This window comes from Pteropus alecto, unplaced genomic scaffold (assembly GCF_000325575.1).
Source record: "Pteropus alecto unplaced genomic scaffold, ASM32557v1 scaffold182, whole genome shotgun sequence".
NCBI lineage: Eukaryota > Metazoa > Chordata > Mammalia > Chiroptera > Pteropodidae > Pteropus > Pteropus alecto.
The window spans coordinates 3,180,049-3,205,197 of record NW_006433946.1 but is presented as its reverse complement, the minus strand read 5'-3'; the positions used below and the strand labels follow the sequence as shown (position 1 = coordinate 3,205,197).

Below are 25,149 nucleotides of genomic sequence, written 5' to 3'. Positions count from 1 at the left end.
ACTAACCAATGTTATCTCAAAAAATTTAATAACATAGAAAAGAAAAAAAAGAATTTCAAACATACAAATACAAATAGATAGAAGTAGAATGGTAGAACAAAATATAGCATACTAACGCTAATCAAAAAGAAGCTAGATAAGCTATAATAATGTCAGAACAAAGTAGATTACTGAGAAAAGAATATAAAGGCATAAAGAATGTCATTTAATAATTATAAAAGGGTCAACTTGTGAAGAAGTCATAATAAAGTCTAAATATTGATTCAAAAGTTTCAAAGTATATGAAAAAAAGCTGATAAAACTGCTAGAAGAAATGGACAAATCCAAGTATAATCAGAAGTTTCAATACCTGTCTTTCAATAATTGTAGACAGAATACTAGTAAGATTATGAAAGAACTTTCAAGTTGGATTAATTAACAATTATAAAGCACCATACTCAAAAACAGCAAAATAGACATTGTTTACAGGCTCACACGAAATATATACCAAGATAGAATATATTCTTAGCTATAAAACAAGTCTTTATATATATAAAGGAATTTAAATAATAAAAACAGTTTCTTTCATCTTTGAGGAATTAAATCTAAAATCAGAAACAAAGAGATATTTGGGAAATATATGATATTTGGAAACTAACATACTCTAAATAACCCACAGTTCAAAGAAGAAATCAAAAACAGGAATTAGCATTTTAAATGTAATGAATATATAAACACGACATATCAAAACTGACAGATAATGCTAAAGTTGAACTTAGGGTATTTATAGAAACATCTAATTAGAAAAGTAGAAAGGTCTCATATTGATTATGCCAGATCCAACCTAGAAAAAGAGGATCAAATTAAAGACAAAGTAAGTAGAGGAAAGGAAACAATAAGGACTAGAGTAGATATCAATGAAATAGAAAACAAAAAATGTTAGAGAAAATCGATGAACCCAAAAGTTGATTATTTGAATAAATGAAGTTGATAAAACTCTAGCCAGACTAATTAGAGAAAAAAATAGAAATGAGAAGTTACCAATATCAGGAATGAGAAAGATGAAATGACTACAGAAGTTGAAGATATTAGTAGGATACTATTTAAGGAAATATTAACAACTTTATTATGAATTCAACAACTTAGGTGAAATGGTGTGTTTCCCTGAAGACAAAAATTTCTAATGCTAATTCAGGATGAAATAACCAAAATGCCACTATATCTATTAAATAGATTTTTTTTAAAACCTTTTCACAGAGCATATGTCTAATATAAGGGTGGAGGGGGAAGGAGGAAGAAAGAGGGAAGGAGTTGGGGAAAAGGGGTCAATATGTGGTGACAGAAAGAAATCTAACTATGGGCGGTGAACACATAATATCGTATATATATGCCTTACTGTTGAATTGTACACCTGAAACTTACTGGATTTTGTTAGCCAATGTCACCATAATATATATATATAAAGAACTCTCCAAACTCAATACAAATTCAATACAAAACAACCTAATTTTAAAAAAGCCAAATGATTTGAACAGACATTACTATAAAGAATATATAAGAATGGAAAATTTGTATACGAACAGATACTCAACATCAGTAGTCATTAGGAAAAATGCAATTTAACCCTAAAATAAAATAATAATACATTTTTACAAGAGTAGCTAAAATTGAACAGGACTGATGATCCAAAGCATTGGAGAGGATATAGAAGATCTGGCACTCTCATACATTTAGGATGTGGGAATTTCAAATGGCATAGCCACTTTGAAATTGTTTGGCATTAAAAAAAAAGTGACATATACACCTACCATACGATTTAACATTCTATTTCTAGGTATCTTCACTATAGTGTGAGAAGGTTTAAGCAGCTTTATTTGTATTCAAAAATTGAAAACTATTCATCGACAAGTGAATGGATAAATTATAGTGTGGTCTATCAATATAATGGAGTACCATTCAGCAGTAAAAAGGGACTGAACTATTGATAACTGCTACAACATGAATGAAGTTCAAAATATCATGCTGAATGGAAAAATTCAGACTAAAGAGAGTGTATACCGAATAACCCCATTTGTATATAGTTCTAAGAAATGCAAACTTGTGTGCAATGACAAAGCAGAACAGTGATTGCCTGGGATGGAATGGGGCAAAGAAGGGCTGGAGGGAAGAATTACAAAGGTACGCAAGAAAATTTTGGGAATGATGGATATGGGTGCTCTCTTTAGTAATAGTTTCACAGTTGTATGTATGTCAAAACGTCAAATTGTACACTAAAAATGTAGAGTTCATTTCACATCAGACTTCAATAGAGCTGTTTAAACAGATTAAAATATTCTTAAATGTGAATCTGACTTATAAAATGTTGATAGTTACCCTAATTTAAATCCAGAAAGAATACTTCACTTTAAAACAATCATTTACTCATTGTAGAGGAGTAGGGAAGAGTATGATGAATCGTAAATCTATTAGCAATACAGTTGACCCTTGAACAACATGGGCTGACCAGTGAGGGTCCATTTATATGCAGATTTTTTTCAATCAATATAGTTGGCCCTCCAATCTCCAAGATTTGCATCAGATGATTAGACTAACCACAGATTGAAAATAGTACTTTAGATCTATGGTTGGGAATCCCCAAATGCAGAGAACCAACAATGCGCATTTTATATATGGGTTTACTCTTCCTCACATTTAAATTAATTGGGCCTATATTTGAGACCTAGTCATCTGATAAACCTCCCAAAATATATGTAACTTAACTGATGTCATTAACAACAAATCTAGTTATTTTCCTCAAATTTTTAGTGACAATTATGAAAACTTTAGAAATAAAAGAAATTGTGAGCAAGTATTTATAAATGTGTGTGTATCTGGACATGTATGTTGGCAGACTAGAAGAGGCACTATTTTTGATGGGTTGAATAGCTTTTTAGTATATATCAGATGACGTTGCGTAGGGGGCTGATTACTTCACTCAGCTCAAGGACTGATGCGTTTACTGGGAGTTAAAATGGAATCCAGTATTTTTGTTGTTGTTGTTTGTTTGTTTGTTTTATCATCAACCTGCGGGAATTCTGGCTTGAAAGGCTCCTATGCTCTTCTGCACACTGTAGCTTTCCTCCTATCTTGCAGTCTGTCTCCGTTCTTAAAGAAATAATCAAATCAAAGCAGGCAGGACAAAGCAAACAAACACCGTGAACCCCACACCTTCAACACGATATCAGTCCCTAGTGCCCTACATCTTGCCTGTTTTAAATCTGAACATGGCAAGTTGGAGCGAAGCTGGCTTTCAAGATTTGTAAACAACTCTGCCAACTATTTTGTTATTTCACAACGTTGGAAACTAACTGAGCTTAGCCTTCCAGAAGACAGGTGTGTTGCTTTATGGACCTTTCTGCAGAACCCATAAATGTGACAGGTGAAAGGAAGGGAGGACTCAGGGTTAGCTGGTTATCTACCCTGACAAGCAGGAGCGTTTATGGCTGCTCTGTGCTATCACCTTGTACAAATGAAGCTCAGAGAAGCAAAATAAGTGTGCATGCAGGAACTTCTCAGTTCTCTCTTCTCAACTGAGGGATATCCAACCATAAATATGTTTCAAAGAAGGTTTAACATTTCTGATAGATAGATTTAAAGCAGCTCAGGGCTACATTTAAATATCAGAAGTGTTACTGTAAGGGCTTCCTGCCTCAGCCACAGCAATCCATGGAGAGTTCCCCGATTGCTATATGCCAGAATATATATTGATTAGCCAGTTTCCCTTGTACCTGTTTAATGCCACATTTCTGATTTCTTTTCCAGGTGCACAATTTAATTTCTAGAATTATTATCTCCTGCAATCAGTTTTTCTCCCTCTACCCCGATATCAAATCACATTTTCTTAATTTGCTTCATGTCTTCACACCAAACCCTGACAAATTCCATATTCAGTTAATGGTCATGGCTTCATAGCCCTGAAAAAGTCCAAGCCCTATTGTTAAATAAAATATATCATTAAGAATAATACTAGCTAAAGTATTATATTAATTTTGCACTAAAGTGATCCGTATGTTAACTAAGTAGTTACGTCAGCTCTTAAGAAACAAAAGCTTTAAGTGTTTATGGCAAGATTATGAAGCAGTAAAAGATCAAACTGGACTCAGTTTCCCTTGGCAATCAGCCTGTCTCTCCTAGATCACCTCGATGGGCCTTCCTTCAATACATGCACCACTCGTCTTAGTGGTGAACTAAAGCAAGTGTAATTAAGAAAGACTTCTTCTGATAAGCACCTTCCTTTCTATCACAGATTACATCCTAGACTTTCCATATGGCAGCTCTTCTTTATGAAATAGAAGACTGATACTTTTCAAGGGAGAACTTAAAATAACTCAAAGAATCAAATTTATTGTTTAATTTCAGCTCTTCCAAAGGCAAAATATGGCTGTTTATTCATTCATTTATTTATTCAAAAACATATATTTGCACCTACAATGTGTTGTAGTTGGTAGGCATACAACAGTGAACAAAATAGAGAAGAATCTTTGCCTGCATGGAGTTTATACTGTGTAAAGAGGGGCGACAAACAACGGAATAAGCAAAATCTACACTATTCACTATTCGGGTGGCAGTAGGTATGATGGAGAACGAAAAAGCAAGGAACGGGAATCAAAAGCAGTGGTTTTGGGTGTTACCCCATAGCTCACAGAACCGTATGAGGATCAGAGTCCAGGGGCGGAGCGGTGCTCTGGTTATCCTGGGCTTTTGATGGGGTCTGAGATAAGCAGGGAGAAATTAGTCCTAAGTGTCTCAAGCCCAACAGTGAGGTTGAGGCTGTGACTGTTGGCTGAGAAAGTGTTAGGATCTTTTCAAGAACACTCAAAGTTCTGGGTCCTTTCCTTACCAATGATATGAAACGTAGAAGCCCAAGAGATTTGGTCTTAACTGTAAAGAAAGGGAATCTGGGAATTTGTACTTCAGGGATGAGTTAATTCGAGACTCTTGCTCCAGATCCTCTGAAGTTTCTGAGGAAGGTAAATTAATACCTTGCTTAAGGCCCTTTAGGCTCAAATGCTTTTGAAGACATTCAAATTCAATGAAGGTCAAGAAACACAATGTACATTACAATTTTTTTTTTGTCTGACTGCACCAGGTTTATACTTATTCGTGACAGGGAAAGGTGGGAGGGGCGGTGGAACACAGCTTGCTCCGGGCCTCCACATCTCTGAAAAGCCTGAGCTCTGCATGGCAATGCTGATGTGAAGTGAAGGAATGAGTATGGCATCCTCATGTGTCTGCACCAGAAAGGTTTGGATGAAACGAGACTCTCAGACTTACCTTGCACTTTCATCATCACCACTGACCCATTGGCCTCTAGGTGTCCCTGAGAGCTATGTGGACGTCTGGGATATATAAGGAAATGCTCACAGAAGGGGTCATTATAGACTGGTGATGCCACACTCCTGAGATCAAGCAATTGTGTCGCACCCTCAGGGAGGTTCTCCCATGGCCGATGACTTAAGCCTCTATTAGAGAGATGAAATTATTTCTAGTCCCTAAGTATTTCCCTAAGTATGTGAAGGAGGAAACAGAAAAAGTTCACATTTTTGCATGTGTTGGCTTTCCTTCATTTTCTGAAGGACCGGGTGGCCCTGATAATTAAAAAGAGATGTGATTAGCAGGAAATGAATAAAGCGTTAATTTCTATTGTGTCAACATTATACAGTAATGTTTTTGAAATCTAATATGCTGGTGAATTCAGAGAAAATCCTGTTGGTTGAAGACAACATAAATATAAATATTTCCTTTCATATTTTGGAGGAAGCTCTGTGAAAGCAATAGAAAATTATTGTTGCGATTCATTAAAATAGCTATTTATAATTACTCTGTTTTGACATCTACTTTATACAAATATGATAATTCTGACCTTCAGTTATGGAGTCAATGAAATGCAGACTTTGAAACTGCCTTTCATAGGCTATGCTTTCATCATGAACTATTTTCAGGGGCTCGGTAGCAAATGGATATGTGCAATTGCCAGAAAATTTTTCATTTTCGGTGTGTTTGTTTTATGTCTGTTTCACTTGTTACTAATTGTCTACCTAAGAGGAAGTGAGAAAATATCAAATTAACATGAGAGACTGTATCCAGTATTCAAACTTAAAAGGCTGATTTTGCGAAACATCTTTATGAAAATGTAAATGGATATATCCAAGTGAATATTTTAGCAATTGTCTGAATAGATGCATAAAATGAGCAATGAGGTTTTCCAAATGCTTTATAAAAAATCTCATAATTAAGGAGTTGAAAGTCAAGTGGTAGAATTGTTAATTGGTTAGTTAATTTATGGAGTCAAATTGTAACAAGGATTTATAGTATAATTTCTAATAAGTGACATGTCACTGATCAATTAATTATGAAAATAGAAAAAGTTTTATATAAATCTTTTAAGTAATTTTTTATTTTCTCTCTTAAATTATAGTTTTAAGTCACCAGGATAACATATGTTTATTGAAGGATATTTAGAAAGTATGGGTTAGCCAAGGGAAGAAAGTAAAAAAAATGATTCATTAGCCTACTGTTCAAAATACCATTAACATTTTGAAGTGTTTTCTTCCGGTCTTTTTCTATACATATGATATATGTTCTTTTTAATAAAAATAGGGTCACATATATAAATACATATTTATGATATGTATATATATGTATATAGGCTTTTTAGCCTACTAGTTTAATCTAATAATACACTCTGAACCTTATTGCTGAGTATTCAGGTTTCAAGGTTTCCAAGTTTTTGCTATTACAAACAACTCTGTAATAAATGTCTCTATAGGCACATCTTTATATACTTATCTGATTATTTCTTTTAGATCAGTTTCTAGAGGTGACATTGCTGGATCAAAGTTTCGTACATTTTTGTTGTCCCGCAGAAAGGATATATCAGTTTACATTCTCACCAGTAGTGCATAGGAATGCCTGTTGTATTTTACCTTTCCAAAATTAGACATTGTTTTCTTTTAATTTATAAAGGAATTTGTGGATGAAATTATATGTTACTTAATTTCCATTTTAATTTTTTCTTTCATAAATTCTTTGTTTGCTTTTATTTTTAGGATGACCAGCTCTATCCTGAGAATAAGTTAAAGTTCACGTTATTTAAAAAATAATTCCTTTATGTTTTCATTTTTTTAGATTTAGATCTTTAATCTAAGTGAAATTTATTTTTGAAAAATGAGTCAGATAGAAATGTAATTTCACTTAAAAAATAATTAACCTTTGTAATATATTTTTAGAATAATTCTTTCATCAAATACTTGGATGTCACCTTAATTATATACTAAATTGTAATTAGTATATATAATATATATATATTAGTATATAAAATATATGTATATTGACCAATATAATCAATATTGGTCATTTTCTAATTTTCTATTCTTTTTATCTGATTATTTTTGTTCTACTATCACACTGTTTAAAATTATTATCTTTATATATTAATATATCTGATAGATTGAATTCCCCAAACTTCCAAGTGCATTTTTTTCATGTATTTAAATTTTGCAACATTTCTCAACTTACAAAAAAAAATTACATCGCTATTCAAAATTTGATAGAATTTCCATTTAATTTATCACTATTCTGAGACATAGCAACCTAACACATTTGAGTTTTCACAGTTAGAAATCTTTTATGTCTCTTTACTTCTTATTTTAAAAATAATTCTTAGTAAGGTTTTATAATTCTTAAACTACATAAATATGTCATCCAAAGATTAACACTTTTATTTATTTTAATGTTAATTTTTCCTTTAAAAAATAGCCTGTTGATGCCAAATAGATTTCTATTATACAATTTTGAGCCATGTGAAATTAAAATTTAAAAATATGTTATGAGATTAAAAAGATAAAAAAAGGGTAAGCAGAGCTACTTACATTATAATTCAACAAAAATATTTGTTTAAAGAAAGAAATTAGGGTTTTTTATGACTATCAACTGATAGCACATTCACAGAAAATTTAAATCTGTAATTATTTCTACAGATATTCTGCTCATTTTTCATTAAAAAGAAAACTGGAAGTACAACATAAAAAATCAGTAACATCACTCATTTGTCATTTCACACTTCTGTAATTGAGAATGTTGTTGCTGAAGTAAAAGATATATGCACTTTGATTTTGACATATATTGTCAAATTTCTTACCAATGTATACATGCACCAGCAATATGAAAGATTGCCTGTTTTAGCACAGTATCAACAACAAAGTGGGTTATTAAATTTTAGGATTTTTGCCAATCTGTAAGTATAAAAATGGTATAAAATTTTTATTTTCTTTATAAGTGGTTCGAGCAATTTTTCATATATTTTAAGAAATTTTTTGTTTTGTTTTTCTTGTAACGACTTTTGAAATTCTTTGCCCACTTTTAAAATACAGTTGTTGGTCATTTTTCTTATACATTTCTAAGAGCTCTTTATATATGAGAGAGATTAATCCTTTGGGGTTTAAGATTGATTTTCTCCCAGTTTTTAATTTGTTTACACTGATGTTTTGTTTTGCTATGTGGAGATTTTCACTTATTTTTAAAATCTAGATTGTAAATCTTCAAAATTATAAATCAAATTGTCCAGGTTTTCTGCTTGTACTGTTCTGGAAAATAATTTATATTTAAGTCTTTGTTGAATTGAATTTTCTTATAAATTCTGACATAAGGTAGGAATTTTAAATTATTTTTCTCAGACAACTATCCAGTTTGTCTTCTACAAATTATCTTTCTGACATTAATTTGAAATACAACTTTACCTATCATAGACTAAATTTTCAAATGTTGTTAGGTCTGTTTATAAACTTTCCATTATATTCCATTGATATCTCTGTACCACATACCAATGCCACAATTTTATTTTGGTAATATGTATACATATACATTTATATAGAGAAGAAGATCTATACATACATTTGAACCCTATCTTACTAAATTCTCTTTATAGTAGTTTTTATTCTATGTTCTTGGGTTTTCCAAGTATACAGTCATATCATATGCCAATGTGACAGTTTTATCTGCTTCTTTCCAATTTTTCTTCTCTGATTCTTTTTTGTTTCTAATTACATTAGCTAGTTCATATCTACCTGACATTTTAAATAATTGTGGGCATCATTGTCTTTTTCCTGACTATTGAGAATGCTTTTAGTGTTTACTGATTAAGCATTATTCTCTCTTTTTGGCCTGAGGTAGATATAGTTTGTCATATAAAAATTATCTACTTAGTCTTACTTTATCAAGAGTTTTTGTCAATAGTTTTGCTGATTTATGTCTAATGTCTTTATGTATGTAGAAAAATGATAATATGATTTTCTCTTCAATTTAGAAATAGAATAAATTGTATTAATAGAGTTCCTAATTTTGAACTATTTTTGTAAACTCCACTTGGTCAGGATGAATAATTATTTTAATGTACTGCTAGATTCTGTTTGCTAACACAAATATACAATCCCTTTCCCATGATCTCTAAAAATCCAATATTTTTTCATAACTTTGATACCAAAATTCAGCTGGTATTAAAATGACCTGAGATGATGTGTGCCTCTATATTATTCAGTCTCCTTACTCTAATTATCATATATTTTATTGCAGAAATGTTTATGTGATTGATTAAACAATACTGCCCTAGACTCACTGGAGATGTAATATATTATACAATATAAGAACCCCATTCCCTCTCTAAAATCCACAAATCAAGGGTTTTAGATTGGGAATTTAGTATTTTAATTGTTCTTCATTACTAATTATAAGTATCATTTTCCTCTACATTCTTTTTCTGAGTTTGTAATCTTTTGGTTTGTATCAATATTACACTCCAGGAAAAGAAAAATGAAAAGAAAATTTTGTCCTGTCTCTCCTCTGAAAGAGGTTACATAGCAATAGAATGATCTTTCCTTTAAAGGACTGATAGAGTCTATGGCCATGCCACCCTGAACAAGCTCAATCCCATCTGATCTCAGAAACTAAGCAGGGTCGGATGGAAGACCACCTAGGAAGACCAGGTGCTGCAGGTCTAAAAAATAAAAATAAAAAAAATAAGGGATTGTAAGCTGACAAGGTCCTTGCAATCTGTGAGGTAAACCAAGGATTGCCTTGCCTAAAAATAATAATAATAATAAAATAATAATAATAATAAATGACTGATAGAACCTTTTAAATTATAAAAATAGAATAGCTTTTTTTAAAAAAATCTATTCAATAAAGAGGTCCATGGAATAAAAAGCTGAAGTTCTCTTCTTCTGCCTTCTCAATTCTACTCTTTAATTACTCTTCTGATCATTGAATCACTGTTAAAAATTTGGTGTGTGTTCTTCTAGGACTTTCTCTATTTCACATAGAAAAATAACAAAGGGTTTAAAAAATAAAAACACTTATTAGCGAGGATAAGTAGTTTTCGTATCTTTTAAACATTTGTGTTTTGTTTGTGAACTGCCCGTTTGTGTACTTTTCTGTTCTTTTTATTATCATCAGTCTGTAAACATTTAATGTTTTGAAGAGATTATCTTTTATCTCCCCTCCCTTTACCTTCTCATTTCTATTCTCTACAAGTAATCACTGAATCATTGTTAATGTCCTATTGTGTATCCACTTAGCTCTTTTCCTATGTACATACAAATTTAATATCTAGTTGAAATTGTATACCAATTAAATAAAAGCGTTTTAAATATATATTACTTAAAATGTATATTATATATATAGGACACATCATTATATTATGTATAAAATAATGTGTAGTCTACTATACACTCCTTGCTTATTTTACTCAGCAAAAAATGTCACTAGGGTCTTTTTAAAGGCTGAAATATATTTCATTCTCCATTGAAGGACTATTATGTTTCACCTTTTCACTCATAAAATGCAGTGAAAATTTAGGACATAAATATGGGACAAAGTACGAGTGGAGGAATTGCTGACTTCAAGTAACATAAAAATTTTAATAGAAAAGACCTTCTTAAAAGTTACTTCAGCATTTTCTCAAACCCTTAATACTTTTTCCAATTTGAGGTATCATCAGTATCAAATTATTAAAAATATAATATTGGTATCTTTTTTATTTCAATCTTCTTAATTCCCATGAGGTTAAGCATATTTTCATACATTTATCAGACATTTGGTTTTCTTTTTGTGAATTTCTCTGTATGGAACTGTTTTTGTCTTATTTATTTCAAGGAACTCTTTGTATATTAGGGATGTTAACAATTATGAGTGTCAAACATTTTCTCCCAAGTACCTTTAGAAGGCATTTGATGCCTCTAAAGTCCCCTCTTTCTCTTATTTGTGCACTGCCCACCTCCTTTATTTTCTTCTTCCTTTCCATTTGCCCTTTTGGCTAGTCTGTTTCCTGCATTATTTATTTCACTACTAAACTGGAAGAGACTAAGGAATAGGGAATTAAATATTTAAACAGGGCTTATAACAACTTCAGTTTAGGTAGAAAGGATATGAAAATTCTTCACTTAATGTGTATGGAGGATATCGTGGGTTTTTCCTATCTATTCCAATTTTTCATGACGTGACTTCTCCTTCAAAACCATGAATAATGACTGACTATATATCCCAGCAAAAGTATAAAACCTAATGACATACTGGCTGATAAAATGTAAAAAATGCAGTTAGTCATTTATATTCCCTAATAATCATATATTTCACTAGTCAAATGTATGATCAGTTACCAGATATTTGAAATATTTGTATGATATTTCAATATAAAATGTTTTAAGAAGATGCTGTTCTAACCTATTTTTTTCATATTATAAAAACAACAACAAGAAAAAAGTATTATTCATTAATTTACATGTTAAGGATTGGAACTGAAAGATAGGTTGAAGTAATACCATCTTGGGGAAAGAAAAATAGTCAGATGTCATATCTTTCAAGAGGCATTTTGATTGCTAGCTCTTGCAAATGTATAAAAGAAGGTGAAGCAAATGCTTAATAATAATTTTAAAACCAATAAATTCCTATGTTAATCTCCCCAATCCTCCCCAAATTAAAAAAAAAAAAAAGTTACTGTCCTCTTTCTCCTCCTGTTTTGTGTGTGCCCAGCCATTCACATCTTTCTTTAATGTTTCTTTTAGTCACAAGAAATTGATAGTCTTTTCTTGGTGCTATACTATTTTCTGGGTTGGCTATATTCATTGATAACCACTGGAAATCTTGCTTGAGGTAATCATTGAGACCAGAAATTAAATTTTTCTCTCTTTTTATTTTTACAACATTAGAAAAATATTTTAGAAGTATATATCTTTACATTTATTCTTAAAATTATAGAGAATAAAGATAGGCTATCATTGTTTATCTCGCATTTTATAATATAAAAAAACACATATCTAAAGATAATTGTCATATTTTCATTGGTAAATTATTGTTTTCTAGAAAACTACACATCATTGTACTTTTTAATTTTGTTTGCTTTTAAATAATCTGAGAATAAATATTCTTATATTAGCTGAATATTAAGTTTTAAGGTTAGGAGTGGTAGATTTTATTGCTTTAAACTTTCATTTCATATCTTTAATGCCCCTTGCTCTTGGCAAATTATAATTCAAGAAGACAGAAAAGTCAATCTTCGCATGCACAAAGAAAGTATTTGGCAGCCAAGATAATCAGCATTTATGCAAACTGAAAATTTTAAATATTTATGAAAATTTAAGAAAATGTGACAGGACTGTTTACAAATTAAGATCTATTGCCTCTACCTTGAATCCATAGGTAGATTTTTATCTTTTTTTAACTTAAGAAAATAGAAGCATACATTAAAAAAATAATTTACACTATAATGGGCAAATGAATCTTGTCATACAGAATGAGATGGCCTTACATGTGTTGGAAATTTAAGAAATTGTTCTAGTTATATTTTGTCATAATAAACATCTACTTCTCCCTAGCTTTTCTACATAGATATGGGGCATCTATTTCTGTTTTCTGGGCTAGCCTCCCAAAGAGGGCAAGCAAGACTTGGGCTCAGCCTGTTGTTTCAATAAAAATCCTGGAAACACTGGCGGTCTTAAGAATTCTCCAGTGGTCCTTAATATGCTCTTCTTTGACAATAATTATACTTTACTTTTAGGCTAAAGTGACTAATCACTGGTATTTAATATTGAAAAAAATAACATGTCATAATATGATATAATCAGAGTTAGTCTTCCTACTAATTCTAATTCAAGTTCATTTCTCTTATTTAAAAAAGAAAAACAAATTTGCATAGAAATGGCAAAAGGAAACAGAAGTGGTCATTTTATAGTGCTTCATGAACAAAAATTTGGAAAACTTTACTAATATATATTGTTCCACCAGCATATGTTCTTCAGGAATACTAATGGATTACTAATTTATTACATAATTAATTAGAACAATTAGAGTCCATTTATTATATGTTTTTGTACAAAGAGGGTTTCATTTCAAGACAAATTCCTACTGTGGCATGTGATCGAAAGAAACAGGATAATCTTGGGTGACATCAAATTAAGTGTGACTAGCTTATAGTGGCTGATTTAACATTTGACATAGATATTAACTCTGGATATATTATAGGCTTTGGCATAGGCCAGAATGACGCGGCAGATGTGTGTGTAAAACCCATTTTTAAACATATGGCCTAGAATGCTTTAATTCTATGAGTATTCTGAGTCTGTCCAGACAAGAGTTTTTAACTGTAAGCATACTTTTGTTTACCCTAAATGTGAAACAAAGCCAACCAGGGCCACTTAGGAAGGAGAGGAGCCTCAAGGACCTATTTAGACAGTTGCTTCTAGAAAAAATCGGTCTACAGTCAAAGACGTGTCAATCTTGTTTTTAAAGATTGATTAGGTAGCTGATTTTTTCTTCCTTATGTCCTTGGAGAAAATGAAAAATAACAGGTCCCCTTCCACTTTAGACTAACCATTCATATTTTTTATGACAGTTAGGTTTCCCTTGAGCCTTCTCTTCTCCAGGACAAATTATGCTAACTCCTTCAGTCTGTCCTCATAGGTCCTATTTTTCAACCATTAAGTCATCTTATTGTTCTCCCTGTATCATTTCCAGTTTCTTCAAAATTATTTTAAAATATAAAGTCTTAAATTTGATATCTTTCTGTTATTAGGTGGGTTAGAACTTCAGGAAGATATTTATTTCCATATTCTAAGTTAGAGAGATGGTCTGTATGACACAGGTGAGCTGAGTGAGAGAGATAAGAAAAAAGAGAAGCCAGGCAAGCAGGTTAATATTCAATCAGTGGCTTTAAATGATCAGAAACAGTAAAAACCGTGCCTGGAAAAATGGCATAGGATTCTTTAAAAGTCCTTTTGGAAGAGACCAGAACATTAAATTATAAAAACAAGTAGAACTGCTTTTGTGTTTTCTTTAACTAAATAACATGATACATCTCTTTATTAATATAATTCTGCAAAGTAAAAGATTAGGAGGTGAACTAACAATGTCAAATTCAGGACAAAAAAACTGTAAAAGTGGAAGATGTTAATTCAAGAAAGGGCATAGGGATTCAGCATCAGACTGACTTCAGCTTAATTAAGAGCTAGAACCACTTTTTCAAGCAGATTCTAATGCAAAGAAGGGACATTCATGGAGTGTTACCAGCAAAGCTTTATTTTTTGGTAGGATATGACCAATAGGAAGGGTATGATATTGGATTTGCTGATACACTGTTCTGGGTTTAGGCATTGCATTGTCTTTACAGCCCACCTTGATTTGGGGTGATTAACATAATGTAATTATTTGAACTTCTCTATTCCATGAGGGCCAAAAAGGAACCCATAATTCTTAGAAACCAAATCCCCCTCTATAGCGATTACTATGAGAGCAAGATTCCATTATAATAAAACCTAGAATAAAAGCCTTAAACTTTCTAGTCTTTTCATACTTCAACTTAAGTGCATTAATAATTGAATTTTGTATTTCTTTGATAACTTAACTTTAAACCTAAATTCGTATCTATGCCCAAAGCAAATACTCGGCATTTATCTTACTCTCTATCCTGGGTTATGCACTATGAAATGGGGTAAACTGCTGTATAGCCTCCACAAAAGAGCAGTTCAGTCACTAAAAAAGATGGTACTGTGTTCTTTCCAATATCTTCCTTATTAATCAACCATAAATAATAGGCATCACAACAAAGTCAGCTTCATGATTCACCCATCACTAGTTTATTTTCACTTTAAGGTGGGATAAAAATATAAATTGGCCATGCCCATATTGAAAAACCACAGGCAGATCTTAGAGGGCTCTTGCTTTGAATGGTGTGCAGTGAAATATTTGTATTTTGCACTAACCCCTCTTTGAAAGCTAATGCAGTATGGTCTTACCATTTTTGCAGACAGGACAACATTGTTCTGGTTCATAGACTGGGTTGACACACTCAGGAACTGCGCAGTCTGCTACAACACAGTGAACTTCATTGCTGGGCTCACAGCGACACCATTCACATGGAGAGGGCTAGGAACAAATCTAAAATTAGCCCCTTTTCTCCTATAACTTAATGCTTGCACATTCATATGCTGTCAGAAGACAAAACATTAGTGTTTATATTGGCTTTACTGTATTGACTCCATTTACCATGTATATGATCATTCTTCCCCAGTGGAAGGCAACCTGGACATCCAAGCCAAGGTGGATGGCCACGTGCAGCTCAGGTTGCCATGAGCAACTGGGTGCTCATGTATAGCTTTTCCTGTCTATATTCTACTTTTCAAAGAAATGTTTGGACAACTAATATGTCATCTCCTGGTTTGGTTTCCAGATGTGCTGATTGCTCTGCCTTCCTCTGGTAAAGAGGAACAATACAGAACATATGAAAAAAGTTTTTTCTATTTATCATTTTTCTCCCTAAAAAAATTACTGAGAAAAAGGAAAATGGTAAATGGATGTCCTTACTCTTTGTATGAACATTTTTTTTTCCAAACTAGCTGAGACTCTAAATGGATTTTTTTTTCAATGCGAATTTTAGAGGAGATTGCATTTGAGGTCCAAAACATCCAGATATTGCCTCTTGAAAGATTTAGTGCATACCTTGCATCTTGCCTTGCTTGCTTTTATGAATAAACTAAAATTGATCGACTTAAATAGCCACTATTTAAGAAGCAAAGACTCTAAAAATAGAACTGAAAAGTAATTAATTTAGAGGAAAAAAATAAAAAATAAGAAAACAATTTTTGTCTTCACAGTACTTACCAACCAAGAGTGAGTTTGGGATTTTCTGTTTCTTTTCTAGAAACTGCCTATATCACAAACAATCTCAAGCACTGGCCACTATGTGACTTTCTCATTCTTTACAAGCTCTAGCTCTCCTTTCTCATGACACAGAGGTTTAGAATTCTTAATGACAATGTGGAGGTCTCAGAAGGTATACAAGTGTATACTTCTCAAATCAAGCCATTTGTTCCTAGAAAATTCTGCTTCCAATCTATGCCACAGTGCCACATTTCCTCACTTCCAGATTGTGTTAAATAAAGCCCTTTGCCTTTCTCTCAGTGACTACTCTCTATAATCTCTGTCAGTTCTTGTCTCTTCTTGAATCTGACAATTTGGGTAATATTAGTGCTCCTGGACTCAGGTAGTCTGTAGGGGTAGAAACCTTTTAACTAATTATTTCTAAATTAATTTTTCTTTGCTTTCTGCTTGAAGAATGGTAATCTAGCTTTCAATTAATTATTTCACTTTTGAATTTAGTAGGAATAAGAGAACCAGACATAGAATCTGTGGGAAAAATATTGCTATTTCTTAACATGGTCAATAAGTTTGTTGAAAGGTACAGTTAAACTCTTTACCATGTGGTGAATTAAGTATTTCAGAAGAATCTATTGGATTGTCTCAAGCACTAGGATATTCTTGAAAAGCTCCTCTACTGAATAATCTCAGTAAATGAAGGAAAAGATTTGATACCATAGCACATTATTAGATGGAGGAAATGCTTAATGAGAAAGCAGCGTGAAAGATGGAAATTCTAGTTGCCATATTGCTTCATTATAATATCTTTAATTCTCAAGCAAAATTGTCTGAAAGTGTCCCCCTGTCCTTGATTAATTGCAAAGAAGTGTTTTTGCACAGTTTTCTGAAATACAACAAGGACTTGACCTGCACTTACTGCTAATATGAGAGAAGGGAGATGCTAATATCATTGCTTCCACACCCCGCCCTTCCACAGCTGTAATTGTTTTCACTGGTTCCCTTCTTGCTGAAGGAAAGGCTGAATTGTGCAACTCTAGTGAACTGATTTGCCGTTAAAAATCTCCAAGACCCCTAAATTTTCCAATGCAAAAGGTTTACCTCAAAATAACTATGGTCTTTGAGAAAGATTAGCGGGACTATTAGATTTTAACACAGACCAATGAAGAATGCTATTCTAATTCAAGCGTGTTTGAACATCATTAACTACTGGGTATTGTGCTAAGCAATTTACCTGTATCGACATATTGCTCATAGTGACCCTGTACAGAAAGTTTTGTTATTATCTCCATCTCGCAGATGAGGAAATAGGCTGAGTGAGGTTCAGTAGTTTTCCCTGGTGCTAAAGGCAGTAATGGGCAGAGGTAGGATTTGGACATGGGCCGCCTAACCACTATACTGTACTGTCACGTGATGGCAAGAATCACTACCCTGTGCATGCTCATTTGAGTGGCTTACTTTTTAAAGCTTTGTATACTTCTCCATGCAGACCAGTTCTTCAAGAACAACCATTAGCAGCTAATAATTGATTTATAGAGGATAAATACTTGCTGAGAGAGAGAATTTCAGTAACTGGGTTAGTTAGTGCATAAAGAAATTATTAGGAAGCTGCAGAGCCTTTGAACATGCAAACATGAGTAGAAAATTGTAGGCTGAAGTTAGGTTGCCACAAGGCTCACGTTCTTGGGGCATGGTATCTCCAAGCCTTAGAGCCTGGTAGCTACACTCATTGGTATCTGGGAAAAGCACAGATACTGGTCCAGTAAAGACCACAGGGCATTTGTCCAAAATCAGAGAAGCCTGGATGTGTGTGCACTAGAATCCTGAGAAATACTCTGAGTTAGAGCTAAGAAGACAAGGCTTCCTGTTAAATATATATCTGATTTTTAAGGGATTTTGAATAATGAGAAACTAGAAAAATAAAAATGTCACCCTAGCTGTCAGCAGCTTCTAATCCTTCCTGAACCTGGCTTTACTCATATGCTATACTCTCTCCCTTCCTAGCTCAGAATCTCTTGTCTGAAACATGTTATTTCCTCTTTTGTTTTATCTTTTTTTTTTCCAAATAATGTCTCATTTCAGTCCATTTCTTCTCATCTGAAGCCTCCACGTGCCCCTCTCCTCCCCCTCTAAATACTCCATCGAATTTAATCCATCAACCTCCTGCTAAAGCCCCTTCGGCCCTCTTGCCAAGCCTCTCTCCTTTCATAAAGTCACCAATTTGGACACCACTGTTGTTTTCTAGCCCAACATGACTTCCTTCACTGCCCCTCCCTTCCCCTGCACTTATAAAAAGACGCTGCTTAATAGCGACAAGTTTCCTAGGAGTGAGCAGTGTGCTACTTTGACATAAAGTTCAGATTTGAAAAATCCTTCCCACCTTACAGCATAAAACTCTGAAAGATTTGGTGCTTTGAATAAATCTTTACATCTTAAGCACTGAGCTAGTTACAGATTTCCTTTTATCAGGCTCTTCAATATGAAAACTATAGATTAAATCTGAAAATGTCCCCATAAAACCAAAGATTAAACAATAAAACTATCCTTAGAGAAACAGAGGACACAGAAGCAAGTACTTGGAAAAAATTATCCTTACTAGTTCTTTTTTTTTTTAAGGAACATGTGAAATTATGTCTAGTACATGGCTTTAATTGGCTAGAGATTTTGTAAGATGAGTAAATGACACCATCTGACAATTTTATACCTTTGTCTAAGAAATCTCAAAGAACATTTTTTTCTATGAAAGCTTTGAAAATGAAGTAACATTCACTATATATACCTTACATAAATTTTAATTGAAATTAATGTTAAATGTCAAATTTGATTGTTAATGTATGTATTAGGTGATCTGAGTATATATTATGAATTTGTGCATCTCCAGCTTAATGTTTTGAATATCTAATGTGGGACCCTGTTTAAGTAGAAACTGTGCATTTTATCTGTAGCCCCTGCTATCACTGAATACATATTTGCATTGCAAATCCAAATGTGCCAGTTGCCCCCAAATTTGAAAGGAGCTTCCTGTTATATCTATATTGACCTATCTCTATCTCTATCTCTATCTTCTATCTATCTGTCTGTCTATCATCTATCTATCATCTATCTACGTACCTACCTGCCTGCTGTCTATCTATCTATCTATCATCTATCTATCTATCTATCTATCTATCTATCTATCTATCTATCTATCTATCTATCTATCTATCTATCTATCTATCTATCTATCTATCTATCTATCTATCTATCTATCTATCTATCTATCTATCTATCTATCTATCTATCTATCATCTATCTATCTATCTATCTTATCTATCTATCTATCTATCTATCTATCTATCTATCTATCTAATCTAATCTATTTATCACATATCTATCATCTATTATCTATCTATGTTAAAATAAAAGGGGACTTTTTTTTTTAAATGTTGGTTTAGGTGACTAGAATTAAAGTTTTCTTCCTTGGTATTAGAATGGAAATATGACAATACATATTGTTTTCAAAATGGTTAACTTCTAAAGACCTTAAAGCTGAAATCCCAATGTCCCTGTCTGTGATTTTTGAGAATTCCTGGAGTATTGGAAGAGAAGTACCAGGATCCTAAAAACAGTAGAATGTTCCATGATTTTTTTTTTAAGTGGAAAAAGTACACTGAGAACTAGTAATTTAGTTACTGGAATAACAATAATTCCTGAAAAATTGTTAAATATGTCTTTGTGAGAATTTGGAAGCTAAGAATCAACATAGGATTAGTAGAACATGTTACTACCAACTGGTTTCATAGAATTTTCATAATGTTTCTAGAAAATGCACATTAATTTCATATTCTGAATACACTGAGACTTAGTTATCTATACCCGAGACTACACTGAGTGTTTGGTCCATACAACAATATCTCAGGCATCATTATTTACAACATAGTGACTGTTATTGGCATTGTTCATAGAGTGCCTAGGAGGAAATGGCTACAGTCTATAAAATTTGCTATATGAACTCAAATCTCAAAGTGACAAGGAACATAGTTCAGGTTACTGTTTTAATTTGGTAAAGTTTAATACAACAATATTCATACAAGTTGAGAAACCCTAAATTAGAAAAAAGAAAAAATATTTCATTTAGCTGGCTTGGTTTGGGTGGTTGTGGTATCACGATTAAAAGCAAATTATCTTTAGCCATGGTACTTGAGTTCTAGTCTTAGATGCTTTACTTACTAGATGGAAATGTTGAGAAAATTACCTAACTTTTCTGTGTCTTAGTTTCTTAATCTATAAAATGGGAATAACAATATTACCAACTTCATAGTTATTGTGAAGCACATAAAAATATGTAAGGAATATTATAACATCATCATTATCATTATTATTCACTTGCATACTTAGTGATGGCTTTTGGAAAAAATAAAAGTATAAAAGTGCAAGCACAAGGTTATATTTAAAAGAATTTTTAGGTTATTTCTCTTGTTTAAAGTATAATCTGATTGCAGAGGTGGTTGCAGTAAAATTTTATGGGACTTGGTTTGGTGGAGAGATTTGTGAACCAATAGAATTATGTCAGAAACACATTGAAAAACGCACATGATTAGAAGCCTCTAGATAAAGAGTAATTGTGAGTAGTTAAAATGACCATTAAAAATCACTCAAAAAAAGAAAAGCGCCAAACCCACTTTATTTTCCGAAGTCTCATCATTTAGATGTCAATTCAAATGCCCTCTCTCTAGGGAGGTCTTCCCTGACTAACCCTCCATCATCTCTCTCCATGATGTTGTCCATTCAGAGCTCTAATCAGTTCATGAAATTACCTTATGAATTTGTTACTATTTATTTATTCTTATCTGCCTTCCCCATAGATCATAAGCTTCTTATATAGTATGTTGTTCATTGTTATATAATGAACACCAAGAAGACATCTAGGCATATAATAGATATTCAATAAATATTTGTTAACATATGCATAATTTTTTATACATAATTTATATTTTCTTATTTGTTAAGCCATATCATTGGGCAGCTTCATCTGTGTCCAAGGGCATTTTAAGGGGAAAGATCTCTGACTATGAGTTATGAAATAACTATTTGAGTTTCAATATTATGGCAATGAACACAAACTCACTCTCTAAAGGTAATTTAAAATTTATAATATCTATCACATGGATCACAAGATAAGTCATTCGTCAAACACTCCATTGACTAGACTATCTAGCAGATGATTTATTACATTAGAAAATACCATGATAACTAAATTCAGGACAAGAATATGTGCAGAAGAATTGCTAATTGATAGAGTTTGAAAAAAGCTAGTTTCATTTTATAATGTGTGTCAAGTTTAATGGTTGCTTATTAAACAAAATTATTTTAGTATATTATAAAACATTTTTTAGGAAAAATCCCTGGTTTTAAACATGTCCATTTTCCTAAAGGATGGGTTAGAGTACAAATTCCAACATATTCTGAATATTCTGAGGAACAAGACTTGATTTCTAGAAATCTCTCTTAGTATATTCTTGAAGGCCAAAGGGATGAACACCTAAATGGATAGGCATGTTCTAAGTGCCAAGTTTCAGCACACTATCAATGACTCCTCTTGACCAAGTAATGTCAGACTTTGAATACCACACGGTATTCTATTTCTTTGATAATTGGCAGAAATTATCAAAGAGATGGTAGTTCAGGTAGCTTTTCCAAAAATTTCCCATTAAACAATTTAAAATCTGATCTCTACTAAAGAAAAGCTACTGCTTTAAGAAGCATTCTTCTTTTAGAGATAATTTATGGCATAAATTTCATCACTTTATAAAACAAATCTCATTACTTTCAAACTGTATGAGGAATTTGGAAGACACTATTTCAAAGATGCTGATGCCTGTCAGGAATTTCACTGTTCACTTCATTAAAATATACATTAAATTACAGAGTACAAGAATATTTAGCATCCACTGCCACTCCTGTAGTCAGTAATTTGCGTGTGGCAGGTGTCACCTAACAGCTAATGGATCCAATAGGTTTTAACCAAAATTCACAATCATCTGAAAGAAGACCCACCGCATCACTGATTAAAATGTTTCTTAGTGCCCTGTGTCTAATAAGACTGTGATGACCTCTTCAGTGATCTTCCCTATTGATTAGAGTATATTTGAAACACTGAGGTTGTAAGTCTCATAAAATTATAAACATAGAACTAGAACTTCTTTAAGAATTTTAATACTGCTGAAGTAAATAAAAAAATAAGATGCATAAATATTTTTTATAACCACCTCAGTTGGTCAGCAAATGTATATGATGGTATCATTTGAGTAAAAAGTTAAATAGTAGCTGTTCTGTTTGTTTTTCTGAGAAGTTAATATTTTGATAATATATTCTGGAATATTATTTCTAGGTATCTGTCAAAAAACACTTCATGTTTATTAAAAAAACAAACACTTTAGTCAAGTGATTGTAAAGAATGCACATAGCTCTGTCTATGTAGATAAGATAAATTAGGTAGGTAAGAAACTAAAATTCAGAAATAAGATATAAACTTTTAAAATTATTCAGTATGTTGAATGTATATTATATAGATGATAATATATATATGGTAAACCAAGATAAACTACTTATATAGCTTGCCCTCAATAAATGACCACCTAAAAAATTATAGTGACAATCTAGATATCTATAAACATATTTTACATTTTTTAAAAAATGATTTTTTTATAAGAATAACTGATGGTGCTATTGTAATGGAATACAGAATTATCGGAGTTAATCTTTTTATTTGTATTTACTCCAAGCTAATGTAAAACTCAGGAATGTTGCAAAACATTTAATGAAATGCCCAATATAAAATTATTAATTACCAAGTAGAAAAAAAGTTCACTCATTCTTGAAAATTCATCATTATAGTAGTAATATAACAGTGCCATTATATTAATGGTTTATTTTTTTCCCTAAAAATATTTTCTCCTGAAAATAATTATTTAAATATACTTTGGCATAGGTTTTAAGGGCAGGCAACTCTACAGTTATATACTGCCTATTCTAATAAACTGATGGTCTATTGAATCAATTTTTTTCAATTGTTTTTAAGGAGTCTCATGACAATAAAATGTGGTTTTTCTGAAATATGAAGAATAGCATACAGAAAATCACAGATGCATTTTTTAAGCAAAGTATACTTATCAAGGAAATATCAGTTGGTATTTAAGCGGGGGAGGGGAAAGGATGTTTTTCTGCCTCTAAGATCTTGGAAGGAGAACCCAATAGAATAGACAAAGGCTAGAGGATTCGAGATAAAAATTTTGATAAAGTAGCACACATATACTTGTGAAATAGCCTAGAAAAGAAGCAGCTTTAAGTCCTTCACTGATAAGCTGGATTGATAGTTGACTTTGATACAAGAGAGGTCTTCGACAATGAACTGAGTACTGTCAGTAGAGCCTGTATTTCTTTCTCCATGCTAAAGATGCTCCACTTATCATCTATTTATGCAATAGAGAAGAGATGAGTAACTGTACAACTTCAAAAATTTTCTCTTGACACTGAAAAAGATTGTTGATATCAGTTAAAAAGCTAGTCTATAATAATATTAAAACAAAGCCATGTGCGGGTGGGGGAGAATACATCGCCATTAGAATTCTACAACCTGAAAGAATTATGTAAGAGACAAATATACCAGTTCTATTCTGTGGGAAATATTATAAGGAGGTGATAGCAGAAGAGAGAGATAGCCATAACTCAGCTTTATCTGAGTTATGTGACACTGAATTAAGGGCTTTTCAATATCTAGGAGATAGGAGTTATAGGCCTAGTACAACCAAATCCATTTATATTGGGAGTGCCAATCAGATTATTTAAGAAATCGCTCTTTGCTCCTGTCTCAGTATTTCTCTGGGAAAAATTTTCTAAAAGTTGAAATCTTTTCTTCATTTTCCATTTGCTGTAACATTCTTTTACATGTTATGAAGAGGGAGTAATTAAAATGTAAAAAGTACTGTATGACTGCTAATGTTAGAATATATTAATTTTTTATTTTAAATCCAAACGGCAGTTTTGTATTGAATTTTATACTTCATTATTTGATGCTTAATTCATAGCTTACATTATTCCACAAAAATATATTGAAATGGCATATGGGCAATAATGTAAAAGTATATTTTAACTTAAAAAATCTTGGAGTAATTTCTCGATGAAACTCTCAACTTTAGCAAGGTACAGCAGAAACAATCACAATTTTGAAACTATGTATGAAATTTGTTAGTGCTATCACCCAGTGGAATTTGGCTGTATGGAATAAGCACATTTGGAGTTCAAGTATACTCTCAAACACTGTTGTTTTACCTTGGACAGATTACTTAAAACCTGGGTTATCTCATTTGTAAAACGGAGGATAATAACATTCACACGGCTCTAATTTTCTCACTTGATTCTTATGAGACTAAAAGAAACTTGTAAACTATGTGAAGGAACTTATAAACTATGTAGTATTGGTTGAATGACTATCATTTTCATCATAGCTTTCAACTTGACCAGTGTTTCTTTTTTTACTTCCCTTTTTACATTTCCAGGGAAATATAGTTCTCAGGGAAGTACTATATTTATCATGTTATTTTTATTAAATTATGGCATAATCATTTTCTTTATGAATATGAAATATTGAATTTTTAAAGACTACATCTTTTAGAGATTTGAAAAAAAACCTGTATTGCATCTCTAAAATATAGCAATGTTTGCACTCAGATCATGCTTAGACTGAGAATGACATTGGACATTTTTAGATAGTAAATTAGATTCTTATTTACAGAAACGAAACTTCAATCTTTAATTAGATTCTTGCCAAAAACAGATTTTATTTTACAGGGTAACATGAGCTCACATCTTTTGGAGTCTTGATTTAAGTATCTTCTAGTTCCAATGTGAATATCCTAGAGTCTCATTAACAAAAGGAAAATTCTCTGTGATTGTCCTTTTTTTTTCTCTCTCTCTAATGAAGCTTTCTAAATCTCAGCAGCCAAAGGTTTG

At 32.1% G+C, this 25,149-nt stretch overlaps 1 protein-coding gene across 1 annotated transcript in view; it reads right to left on the bottom strand.

Annotated features, from left to right (window-relative positions):
• The window catches only part of VWC2L (von Willebrand factor C domain containing protein 2 like), a 141,203-nt gene that overhangs the window by 101,256 nt on the left and 14,798 nt on the right, over nucleotides 1-25,149 (bottom strand). Inside the window, exon 3 of the mRNA XM_006908500.1 lies at nucleotides 15,300-15,429. Within this exon, the coding sequence (XP_006908562.1) occupies nucleotides 15,300-15,429 (130 nt within the window). The remainder of the gene's footprint in view (nucleotides 1-15,299; nucleotides 15,430-25,149) is intronic.